Source organism: Lissotriton vulgaris, chromosome 5 (genome assembly GCF_964263255.1).
Source record: "Lissotriton vulgaris chromosome 5, aLisVul1.2, whole genome shotgun sequence".
NCBI lineage: Eukaryota > Metazoa > Chordata > Amphibia > Caudata > Salamandridae > Lissotriton > Lissotriton vulgaris.
Genome location: NC_141693.1, coordinates 1,395,771,926 through 1,395,785,008, shown reverse-complemented (window position 1 = coordinate 1,395,785,008; position 13,083 = coordinate 1,395,771,926). Strand labels below are relative to the sequence as shown.

The following is a 13,083-nucleotide window of genomic DNA, read 5'->3' as shown; positions in this document are numbered from 1 at the left end:
ACATGGCTGCCAAACATCCAACAATCCCAGCAAGTCACCAACACCTGTCATCTGGAAAAGGAAAACTGAGAAGAAGGGCACGCCGCCATGAAGAAAGGAGAAGAAGAAAGTCATGTCGCACGACAACATCCAGAAAGGTGAGGAGAGGTGTGACAAGCTTACACACCCACCAGAAGAAGAGGTGACACTCACCACAACACCGCGTACAGTGACCCACTTGTCCAGGAAAACATTGATGGCACTAGAAACCGAACAGGCATCTACTTATAAGTTCCCCGAACAACCCGTCGACTGCAGGAATGAACAGGCTGGACCATTGGCAACACCCAACTTTGGGATTGATCGGAAGCCTGGATGCGGAGAATGTTCAGACGTCTGGCAGAAGGAGCACTGACCACTCCACACAAACCCGTGGCGATCCAAAGGGCAAAGGCCTCAGGGACACCGGTGGCAGAGGGTCCCGACATGAGAGATGGATCCGTCGCCGTCTACCCTGCACGTCCTAGGCAGAGGAGGAAATTGTGCACAAAGGAACGAGTCCACAACCACCCTCCAGGCAGAGCTACGGATGCATGGTAGTAATCTCATCACCTCCTCCATTCACACCGGCTTGTGGAGTTGGAGCAACGCTGCAGAGAACACCATGCCCAGCGGAAACCTGAAGAAGAGGGCCTCCGGGACATCTCGTGGCAGGAGAACACCCACAAGAGGGGCATCCCAGTGGGAGGGATACCCTTCAACCACTCCCTCCTTTGCAATGTGAAGCCAAGCTGCCTACAGTGAAGAAACCCGACGGATTAGTAAAAGACAACCTCCATCAAACCTACCATCTGGTCATCCTGTTCGGCATCACCCCAAAATCAAGATTTCAATGGACTGAAGAACACACTGCCATGGCGCCAGCCCAGAAGAGCACGCCCACCGAGAACCAGGACGTTGAGCCCAAGAAAACTAACACTTCAGCGTCAAGTTCCACCGGCGTCATCTAGCAAGCGGCTGGAGAGACTTTTTCAAAAATTATGAGTTTGCATGTTTTGTGTTTTTCCTCCCACAAGTTCGGACTTTGTTTTGTCTCCACTTTTATTAAAGTTTGGGAGGAATGTAGTGTCCTGCTGGACACGGTCTAGTTGTTCTAATGATGTCATCTATACTTTACACCCACCCACCACTGGTGTCACGAGTCAAGTGACCCAGTCAATAAATGGGGCGGAGCGCACTTGCTCTTGGCCAGTCTTACTAACCCACAATCTCGTGTCTGTCCCTCATTGCAGCACCATGTGGGTCTAAGGCCCAACATGACAGGCACGTAAATATTTATAATGGGCTTCTTATTGCCATTTGTACATTGCAGTGGCATCAGTTTTTCATAGTAAAGTGGTACTAAGTGTAATATTAGATATAAGATTTAGGTTCTGTTTTCAGTTCTTGATTTTAGCAGGAGTTGCATAAGGTTGATTTGAAGCTATAGTAGACCAGCTACATTTGTTTGTGGGTTTGCCTGATATTCCTCTTGTACTACAGGTACCTGGTGTTGCTGAAAATAGACCTTCAGTGCTCCGAGGAGATCATCTCTTTGTAACCCATGCCAACCAACACGGAGGGCAAAATATCATTCGGTACAAAGGCTATGTGCACGCTGTGGAACTTGAACAAGTGAAGTTGGGGTTCTCTCAAAAGTAAGACTGCTGGTGTTTTCTCAATCATGAATAATTTTACTTTGTACTGGGTGTGTCACTGAAGCCATGTCGGGTTTGAGGTGAGGAATGTAGATAAACTGGCATAGTTCAACTTTCTGCAATTTTAGATTTTCTTGTTATTGCATAGCTACTACCTGTTTGCTTTGTTTGTGCTCCTCTGTAGTTTGTTGGCGTCAACCTAACTCTTGCAGCATGTGCCAAGTTGAGGATATAACCGCCCAAAGTGTTTAACATGACTGAATAAAAAAAAGCCAAAAACGCAACGAAATAAAAGGCGTGAGCCATTAACTAGGACAGTGGTCCATTCAATTATTAAAATACAGCACTTTTTGATGCCATATATCCCATCGTTGACACATGCCTTCTCTTTCTTAAATTACATTCAGACCGATTGTTCAAAGGAAATCTGCTGGCGTTGGACCCCTCACAAACCGTGTCGGGCTTTACTTGATCATCACTTCTTGTTAATACATGCTCCTTTCTGTTCCTTGTCCGTCAGCTGTAGAATTGAAACCTTTCACTGTTCCCTTCTTTGAAGTAAAGAGACAAGATTTTAATGAGAGGACTCCTGGATTGGCGTGGTGGCAAGTAAAACATCATTTTTTACTAACGCCGAAGACTGGTTTGTTGTGGTTGTACCCATACTCTATCCCCAGATCATGGGTGCAAGCTACCAGAGCCTCATGACTTTGACAAACCCTCAGGAGATTTTGCACTAGCTCTGTTGATCTGTCTTTGTCATCCTACTTGTCTTGTACCACAACCCATTGGAGTACGTTGGTTATAAGATTTGGCTTAAGTTTGTAAGTGTGAAGTATTACCCAGGTTAGTCCAATATATAGATTTAGGTGCCAAAGCCAACGGATTCAGCAACAACTACATATCTAAGTTAGTGGGGGCCCATACTGTCCACTGCCTTGGACCTTGCCCTACTGGAGGTTTTTGACTTTCATAAAAAAAAAGGTCTGAAGGTAAAAAAAAAAGGATGTTACCAGGGCAACCCAATTGGTATATCCAACCTCCGCTCTATTGCAGAGGACCTGAAATTGCACCTCCATAGAAAACAGTGACTTTTGATTGGTGCTTTAGTTTTTCTTGGTGCTGTTTGACCTAAACAATAAACAATATACCTCTAGTTCCCCTAAACTAATTTAATCTTATGTTTTTGCTCAATCTTCCTCCATTTCATTCTTAATTGGTTTGAGATCTTATTGTTGTGTTCTTTTCTTAAAAATTGTAGGTAATGCTTGAACTTACTGCATACTAGTCTTATGATTGCCTGCTACGTGTGCTATAGTTACCAGGGGTTGAGCAGAAATTCCCCCAGAAATGTGTTTTGACTTAAATAAAGGGTTTGATTTAGTATGAGTACCACCCTCCCAAATTAATAGCCCCATTTCTGACAATGGTACTACATACTTGTATGTAAAATTCTAGGTGCACTCATTATTACATTTAATGCATAATAATCTTTTTAATTGTGTAAGAATAAGTCAGTCTAGGTATTTGACTTAATAAAAAATGGATTCATTTGAAATGGTTATGAGGGTGTATGCATTAATTCCAGAAACGATGTGGGGGAATGTGGAAAATGTACAGTCTTGTATACTTTACATTGTACATGTAGCAGTTTTTAACATTAGTTCAGAACAGCACTCCTCTCTTCATAAAACAATTTGTTGTATATTTACTTAAGTTATATTCTTATTTTATAGTTTGGGTCTCCTACGGCTAACATTTAGTTTAACTGTTCATGTGCTATTACTTATCTAATTTGGGGATTTTGGGATTTATGTGATAGCTGCTTATGTGATTGTGTTAGCTAGGCTTTTTTGCAACTGTGTCAAGAGAGATGCAAACTCTGTATAATTTTTGTGTGATATAAGCCACCAAATATATTATAAAATAACCAAACTCATACCATATTGTGGACTGCAACAAGACACAATAGTCTGCTTCATCTTACATGTTCCTCACTCCAGGAAGTACACCCATCAGTCCTTCAAATGGCACATGCTCAAATTGGTAAAGATCTCCAGCAACAAACACTTGCCTTGAGAAAACAACCAAAACATAGCTTTAAAAATTACTGCATTCACTCTTCTGATTATCCAGCTCAAACAGAAGCCTGCTTTCTGTGACTGAAACTTGGGATAAAATTCATAACATTTAGGACTAGAAGGAGGAACATGTAGAAACAATAAAACATATTTGTTTGTGAAGATGATGGTGACGAGAAAACTAGAGATTGCAGTCGAGAATGTTTGGTCTTATTTCAAAAGTTGTTAGTTTATCATGCTGGTGGATCGTTTTAAATCTTTTTGTGTTTTGCAGCCTTTTAGGCAAGTTTGTTGACCACTTGAAGTTTGATGTCACCTTCACATTTAATCGTCTGCCTCTGAGAGTGCAGCATAGAGCAGTGGAGCTTGCGGTACAGAACCACCTGAAAGATGTCCTCTTTCCTTCTGTGTCCTACGGAAAGTGCATCCTACCTCCTGGAACAAAACTGCGGTAAGGTCAGATAATAGTGCACTAAAAAACAATGTTTGTGTTCTTCCAAGGTATGGGGTCCAGTAGGTCCTATTAGGAATTTAATTGCAATTTAAGAATGCTTTCTCAACTACAACTTTGCTGCAGATTGATTGAAGAAAGCCTTGCAATCACTTTGTTTCTAGTTTACAAACTAGCTGGGTATAGTTTATAAGCACTATTTTCTTGTAAGAAAGGTCACCGATCTGTTAACAGTGAGGAAACACCCCAAATTGCCTCTGCATTGTGTGCTTTTGTATGGGAGATGTTGGTAACTGCTTTAAACCATTGGAATCATTCAGTTCACCATGTTTTCTTCTCTGATGTGTTAGAGGCCTGAGAGGGGAGGGCCTGTAATAGTGTTTTCGTTTTTATAACTGAGATTTCCACAATGGGATCTTCAGCAGTTTGCCTTTTGATTGCATTTTTATGCTACAACCGCAAGAGTGATTTGGACTTTTTGACTGTCAGATCTGAACAACTTGAAAAAGTTCAACCAATCTCCCAGCTACCTTTCTTGGCCAACGTTCTTGAGCAACATGTGCTCAAAACTCTCTTGACCTTCTTGGAACAACACCAGCTGCTACGCACATGACATGCAGGATTCAGGGCCCACAACAGCACTGAATTGGTGATGTTCTCAGTGCTGGATGAATTGAAGCTAGCAGCTGACAAGAAGATTCCCTCTGCACTGATCTTATTCGATCTCTCAGCCGCGTTTGACACGGTGGACCATGCACACCTGCTGGCCCGTGTCCGGCGGCTGGGAATTTCCTGAAAATCGGTCTCAACTGGGAATGTAGGTCTAGGCAGGGTGTCCTTTGTTGGGGGGTCCCACAAGGCTCCGTGCTGTCAATCAATCAATCAATCACGTCATTTGTATAGCGCACTACTCACCCGGGAGGGTCTCAAGGCGCTGGGGGAGGGGAAAGTTACTGCTCGAACAGCCAGGTCTTGAGCTGCTTCCTGAAGGCAAGATGGTCTTGGGTTCGCCGAAGGTGGGTGGGGAGGGTGTTCCACGTCTTGGCTGCCAGGTAGGAGAAGAATCTTCCTCCGGAGGTGGCTCTGCGAATGCGTGGTACTGTGGTGAGTGCATGGCTGGTCGATCGTAGCTGGCGGGTGGGCGTGTAGAAGGTCATGCGGTCGTTGAGGTACTTGGGGCCCAGGTCGTGGAGAGCCTTGTGGGTGAGGAGTCTGAACGTGATTCTCTTGCTGACGGGGAGCCAGTGCAGGTCTCTCAGGTGTCCGGTGATGTGGCTGTGTCGGGGGATGTCGAGGATGAGTCGTGCGGAGGCTTTTTGGATGCGTTGGAGTATTTTTTGAAGTTTCTCTGTGGTTCCGGCGTAGAGGGTGTTCCCGTAGTCCAGTCAGCTGGTGACGAGTGCCTGGGTGACGGTCTTCCTGGTTTCCGTGGGGATCCATCTGAAGATCTTGCGGAGCATGCGCAGGGTGTTGAAGCACGAGGATGAGACGGCGTTGACTTGTCTGGTCATTGACAGGGAGGAGTCCAGGATGAAGCCCAGGTTGCGTGCGTGGTCCGTCGGTTTGGGAGCGGTGCCCAGGGCCGGGGGCCACCAGGAGTCGTCCCAGGCGGAGGGTGATGATCCCAGGATGAGGACTTCCGTCTTGTCCGAGTTCAGTTTAAGGCGGCTGTACCTCATCCAGTCGGCGACGTCTTTCATCCCTTCTTGTAGGTTGGCTCTGGCGGTGGTGGGGTCGCTGGTGAGCGAGAGGATGAGCTGGGTGTCGGCGTAGGAGATGATGTTGAGGTTGTGCTGGCGTGCGATGGCTGCGAGGGGGCTCATGTAGACGTTGAAGAGGGTTGGGCTGAGTGAAGATCCTTGTGGTACGCCGCAGATGACTTCGGTGGCCTCGGATCTGAACGGAGGGAGGCGGACTCTCTGGGTTCTTCCGGTGAGGAACGAGATGATCCACTCCAGCGCTTTTTCTCGAATTCCGATGTTGCTAAGGCGCTTCACTAGAGTTCGGTGGCAGACGGTGTCGAATGCCGCAGAGCGGTCCAGGAGGATGAGGGCCGCTGTTTCCCTGTTGTCGATCAGGGTTCTGATGTCGTCGGTGGCTGCGATCAGGGCGGTGCTGTGGTTGGCCCGAAACCCGGACTGCGAGGGGTCGAGGGATCCGTTCGTCTCAAGGAAGGCGGCCAGCTGTTTGTTGACGGTCTTCTCGATGACTTTGGCCGGTAAAGGAAGGAGCGAGATGGGACGGTAGTTCTTGAGGTCGGTGGGGTCCGCCGTTGGTTTCTTCAGGAGGGCGTTCAGCTCGGCGTGCTTCCAGCTCTCCGGGAAGGTGGCGGTGTGGAAGGAGGAGTTGATGGTGTCTCGGAGATGGGGTGCGATGGTGGCGTCGGCTTTGTTGAAGACTTGGTGTGCTATTCTATATTTATCTCCAGCCGCTGGAGTAAGCCCTTGCAAAATTAGACTTCTAGGTAATCAACCATGCTGCTGACACCCAGCTAATTGTCAGAGTTAATAATGGTCCCCAAGCACAGCTCAATGTCCAGAACATCCTCTGGTTCACCATGAACTGGATGACCTCTAATTCATTGTAAGTGAACCCGGATAAGACAGAGGTGCTGGCTCTAATCACAGAGGCCTCACCCTGGTAAAATCTTTTCTGGCCCCAAGAGCTCAGTACCACCCCGACACCAGTACCAGTTGTAAAGAGCCTTGGGATCAAATTAGACACCAAATTAACTTTAAACAATCCGGTTTCAGCGTTGGTGGGGAGCTTCACAAGTTTGTTGCAGCAACTCCAAAAGCTCGGTACCCTGCTGTCATTCTCTACCATGCGTATTATCGGGACGGTCCTAATACTGTCATGTTATGACTATGGCAACGCAGTATACACAGGGCTCCCTGACAAACTCCTGGGGAAACTCCAGGTGGTTTTAAATTATGCAGCTAGGCTGATTTTTAAATTACAGAGAAGAGCACATGCTACCCCCCCTGCTAATACAGTTACACCGGCTCCCTGTCAAGCAGAGGGTCAGGTTCAAAAGTCTGCGTATTGCGCATAAAGCTAAACCTGGAGTGGCGCCCAAATATATCCAAGATCGCCTGAAGCCCTATGTGCTTAGACGCCACCGCCGGTCATCTGAGGCCAGCCTGCCTGCACTTTAATAGAACTACTTTTGGGGGGGGGGGGGGGGGGGCAGGCTTTTTCCGTCTGGATCCCCCAGATCTGGAATAAGCTTCTGCATAATATGCATAGGGAACCCATGCTACTTCCGTTTAGGAAAAAACTTGAAACCATTCTGTTTACGGAGGCATTCGGCTAAATCCTCCTTCAGGGCACTGACTATACTTGGGACCAAGGGACTCTGGTCCACGCTACTAGCGCCTAGAGACCTTTGGTGATTGGCGCTCTTTAAATATAATCTAACAATAACCATCTATGAATTTGTTTCGTTCTGTCACAATTGATTCAGTTTGTTTCTTCTTTTTTTTTTTTTTTTTTTTTTTTGGGGTTCAAATCTGCTTTATTGAGAAAAAGAGGCATAGTAAAATACACAGCTTGGAGCGCCTACAACCCGGAGGCCGGCAGCGAGATAGGAGATGCAATACACAGCCCGTTTGTCGGCATCCCGGGGGCCCGACGGCACATTACAGATTGAAACAGCATAGTCTCCATGTCCGATGATGTGGGCCAAGCTAGGATGAGCAGCAGTCGAACAGGTTTTTTTGAGCGAGAGAAATCTCTCACTGCTGTTTTGTAGATTGCATAACAGGAACCAAAAAACTCCCCAACCAGGTTACAACTAAGAGGCAGTGTATGACTGCGTAGTGGAAATGTGTGTCAATGGTGTATTTTGGCGGTCTCAGCAGGAGGCGCGGTGTGGGTAGTGATGTGTCCAGTGCTAGTGCTCAAGGGACGTTGGCGTCCGTGGGGTGTCAGTGTTAGAAGCCATGGGGCACGAAAGCCACAGCTCGCCAGAGGAGGTGAGTTCGCGTCGTGGTGGCGATGGGAACGTGTAGGCACGGAGAGGGGAGATAGGGTATTCCCGCCCAGGCGGGGCAGCTCTCTCTACGGGGACTCTGCGGGGGCAGTGCCTTATGTCCAATGAGGGAAGGCCATGAAGCCATCCCATGATCACAGGACATGTATGGGAAGAGTGTCAGTGGCGCTGGGGGGTGGCAGGCACGTCATCTGATTGCACATCATCGTTTGAGTGTTTAAGCAAGTAGTGTACCAGTGGATCCCAAACGTCCCTGGGTCGGCACGAAAGAGGCAGCAGTTCAGCAAAGGTGGTATGCTGGTCCTGGCAGTATGTTAAATCAGTCAACCAGTCCTTGAACTTGGGCGCTCTGCCCCTGCTCCAACGGCAAGCAACACGACGCTTGGCCAGAAGCAATGCTATGTCAATGAATTTTCTGTATTCTCTGGGCAACTGCTTGGTGTATCCGAGGACGGCTACCAGTGGGTCAGCAGGAATTTCCTCGTCTACCATCTCCGTAACGGCTTCGATGACCTGTCGCCAGTAGTCGGCGATCTGGGGGCAGGACCACGCCAGGTGAAGAAAACCAGCATGTTCTGCACGACAACGCTCACAGCGATCACTATCGGCTAGCCCAAATCTGTGCTTCCGAACCGGCGTGTAATATATTCTCTGAAGAAATTTGTAATGTATAATTTTTAATCTGCAACTGGCAGAAATGCGGGAGGTTAATGCACAGCAGTGCTGCCATTGGTTGTCCGAAAGCTCCAGTCCAAGCTCCGCAGACCAGTGCAGGCGGGCAGCAGAGGCCTGCATTGGGGCAGCACTCCGGATTTGGCGGTAGAGCCCAGAGACCAAATGGGTCCCATCTTGAGACCCTAAAAGGAAGTGCAGTGGCGGTAGGGTCGCTGGCTCATCAGGGTAGTCGGGTAGGATGTCCCGCATCCCGGCTCGTAGCCGAACATAGTAGAAGAGTTCAAGGGGTGTATGTTCGTGCGTTCTAAAGAAAAGGTCAGCCGATTTAAAATGACCGTCTTGGAACAGATCTCCCCAGCGGGTGATAAGAAGCTTGCCACAGAGCCGCTGGAACCCCAGCTCCGACAACAGGGAAAGCCGCGGGTGATAGGTAAGCGGTAGCCTGGGGGAGTAGGGCAGTGTGCATAGTAATCGCCGAGCGATGCGGCGCCATGCATCCAACGTGCAGGATACCGAGGTATCCGCAGTGTCGATGGAAGACTCGGGACAGTGTAGCAGGCCATTCAGCGGGAGCGGGTGTACTATCCAGTCTTCCACCGCTATATGTGGCATGAAGGGAGTGGGAGCCATCCAGTGATAGGCAAAATGCGCCTGTGCACTCAAATAGTATGTTTCAAAATCGGGGACATCGAACCCTCCCTGGTCATAGGGAAGGGTCAGCGTTGACCACTTTAATCGGGGAGATTTGCCACCCCAAACGAGTCTGCGCAGTTCTGTGTGGAGTGTCTTGAAGAAGAAGGCACCGGGGTAATAGGGGATGTTTAGGAAAAGGTACAGGAAACGGGGCAGTATCACCATTTTTATGAGGGAGGCCCTTCCAGCCATGGAGAGTGGCAACGTGATCCACCTATCGACGGAGGCAGTCAATTTGGTCATGGCTACTCCATAGTTAGATCGGAGTGTCTCGTCCTTGCCCCGAGCAATACGGATCCCTAGATAGCGGAGATCATCTCGGCACCACACCAGTGGATAATCAAGGGGGAAGTCGTGCACCGCGTCTGTAAGAGGAAAGAATTGCGATTTGGACCAATTGATGTGAACACCAGACAGCCCCCCGAACAGGACGAATTCACGAAGCAGGGGATTGAGGTGTAGGGACGGGTATTTAACGTACAGCGTGATGTCGTCCGCATAGAGGGACACGTCAATTTGCCGCTGCAGGCATTGTACCGCTCCAGCTCGGTGTAGTTGACGCAGGCGACAGGCCAGAGGCTCGACCGCGATAGCAAATAGTAGAGGCGAGAGCGGGCATCCTTGACGGGTGCCTCTTGTAAGGTTAATGGGCTGTGACAGTTTTCCATTTATTAGTACTTTTGCCGTAGGGTCCGTATACAGGAGGCGCACCCAGGCCAAGAACATCTTAGGGAATCCCATACTGGCCAAGACCGAGAAGAGGTAGGGCCATTCAACAGAGTCGAACGCCTTGGTGGCGTCTAGGAACACCGCCGCTACTGGGACGTCAGGGTGGACCGTACGGAGCAGGGAGAAAAGGGTGCGGAGATTATGGGACGTGGATCTGCCCGCTACAAATCCAGACTGGTCGGGTAGGACAATTCTGGCCATGAGCAGCGAGAGTCGTGTAGCTAGAATCTTGGCAAGGATCTTGACGTCGCAGTTTAGAAGGGAAAGTGGACGGTAGGAGTCACAGGAGGTGGGCTCCTTACCTGGCTTCAGGAGGGAGGTGACAGCTACCTCGCGCATAGAGCAGGGCAGTCTCCCATCAGTGAGGGATTCGGTAAAGACTTCATTAAGCACGGGCGCCATTATATCGATATAGGCTTTGTAAAATTCAGCCGGAATGCCATCAAGCCCCGGAGCCTTACCGTTTTTGAGGGACATGATGGCCTCACGGACCTCGTCCAGCTCGAAAGGTGCCGCTAGGAACTCCCTATCCCCATCGCTAAGCCAGCAAAGTGCCACGTCGTTTAGATATTCGGCATATGGTGCGTCCGCTGCTGCTGTGGATGTGTATAGTGTCGAGTAGTGTGCTGTGAAAGCAGTGAGTATCGCATCTGAGTCTCTAATGGTGGCACCAGTCGCATCAGTAAGTTCTAATATAGTGTTGTGTTCTCGTGGTACACGTGTGAGTGCAGCTAGTACTTTTCCAGGCCTATCCCCCTCACAATATCTCCGGGCAACCCAGTGTTTGCCCCGGTACTTTGCTTCCCTGGCAGCCTCTTCCTCGTATCTGGATAATGTCTCCCGAAAGGTTACCTGTAGGCGTGGGTCAGTATTCCCTACCATTTGTAGCTCTAGGTCCCGCAGCTCCCTCTCTAGTGTGGTGATGGTACGCAAGATGTCTCGTAGTACCCCGTGGCTTTTGGAAATGCAAAACCCCCTGATAGTGACCTTGAAGGCCTCCCATATGTGCTCAACCGACTCGACCGAGCCTTTATTCCTAGGGAAGAAGTCCCTGATTTCCTCTCCCAACTCGGTGCGGAAGAGATCGTCAAGGAGCACTTCGGGGCCTAACCTCCACTGTGGTCTCTGACTGTCCCACCCAGGGGTCTGGAACTGCAACCTAACAGGGCTGTGGTCTGAGTAGGTTCTGGGCAAGTGGTCAACTCCTAACAGTCCTCTGGTAATATCTCGGGTGACCAGAAAATAATCTAAGCGCGCCCATGTCCCGGTGTGTGATGTGAAATGTGTGCCCTCTCGTCCTAAGGGATGCAGGTGTCTCCAGGCATCGAGAAGTCCACCCTCCTCTACCACACCCTCCAAGGCTTCCCTGGCACGAGGTTTGTAGGAACTGACACCATCAGCTCTGTCAAGGTGGGGCGCCAGCGCCAGATTAAAATCACCACCCCAGACGATGTGCCGCGCCCCAACGGAGACAATCCTACCCCACAGTGTGGAAAAAAAGGCAGGTGAGTCAACATTCGGTGCATACATTGAGACAAATAAATAGGTGTCATGCCCCACCCTACCCCATAGCAAAGCATACCGCCCCTCCCCATCCACCTCCTCCCCAAAGCGGTGGAAAGGTACGCCACGGGCAATGAGAATCGTCACACCTCTCGCATAAGACGAATAGGAGGAAAACACGCGGGTACCAGCCCATTTCGATGCAAATGACGTGTCCCTGCCCATGGGCATATGTGTCTCCTGCAGCATGGCAATTTGTACATGATGCCTGTTTAAGTAGGCAATAACATTCCTGCGTTTTTTGGCATCGTTCAGCCCCCGGACATTCCACGACAAACATGTCAGTCGCGCAGTTGTGTTCATAGCAGCCATGGACATAGCGACAGTAGAGGCGGAAATGCCCAAAGGCGCCCAATCTTGAAACCACATCCGCCTCCGCAGGCCCAAACCATACACCAAGTTTGCAAATAAGTACACAGTCTATGCAGTTGCAACCTCTCGAAATCCAACCCCCCCCCACCCATCCCAGCATCCCAATCATGCCAGTAGCCATGGATCCCCCTAACGTGACTCCCCCCCCATCCCCCCCAACCCCCCCCCAACTGCAGTGTGGCAAACAGCCAAACAAACGACAAGTCAATGGGGAATACCCGACAGGGGTACATCAGAAAGTACGCACCGCCACTATCCGGCCCATAGCTCCAGAACTATACCGCCCTCGGTGGAGTCTAGGGCCGAAAGAGTGGTCCTTGGTATACGTTACCAGTGGGGTGCAAGGTCCAGACAGTCCGCCGCTTCTGTATCTCCCCAGCCCACAGGCGGTGAGCCGTTGTCAGCTTGTAGGTTGGTATGATGCTTATGTAGTTCAAAGCACGATAGGTCCATCAGTTTTCACGGTGCTCCGGAGGTAGATCAGCATTCTCTTGATCGTCCGCGGGCACATGATCATCCCTGCGCGCTCTTCGGATCGACTTCAGGAAGTCTTCAGCTTTTTGCGGGTTGGTGAAGAAGCGCTGTTTGCCTTGGTGGGTAACTCTAAGCTTCGCAGGATATAAAAGGGCATAGTCTATTTGGGCTTCCCGCAGTTTTTTTTTCACTGGAAGGAACTTGCGCCGCTCATCCTGGACCATCGGCGTGAAGTCGGGATAAATGGAGAATGTGATACCTTCATACCGCAGTGATTTCTGAGTCCGGGCAGCTCTGAGGGCCGTATCGCGATCGCGATAATTCAGAAGTCGAGCGATTATAGGTCTCGGTGGCAGGCCAGGCTGGGGCATAGGT

The 13,083-nt window shown here is 49.5% G+C and overlaps 1 protein-coding gene across 1 annotated transcript in view; it reads left to right on the top strand.

Annotated features, from left to right (window-relative positions):
* The window catches only part of MOV10 (Mov10 RNA helicase), a 360,143-nt gene that overhangs the window by 163,089 nt on the left and 183,971 nt on the right, over positions 1-13,083 (top strand). The window contains exons 8-9 of the mRNA XM_086923342.1: positions 1,522-1,676; positions 4,032-4,208. Coding sequence (XP_086779468.1) covers positions 1,522-1,676; positions 4,032-4,208 — 332 coding nt within the window. The remainder of the gene's footprint in view (positions 1-1,521; positions 1,677-4,031; positions 4,209-13,083) is intronic.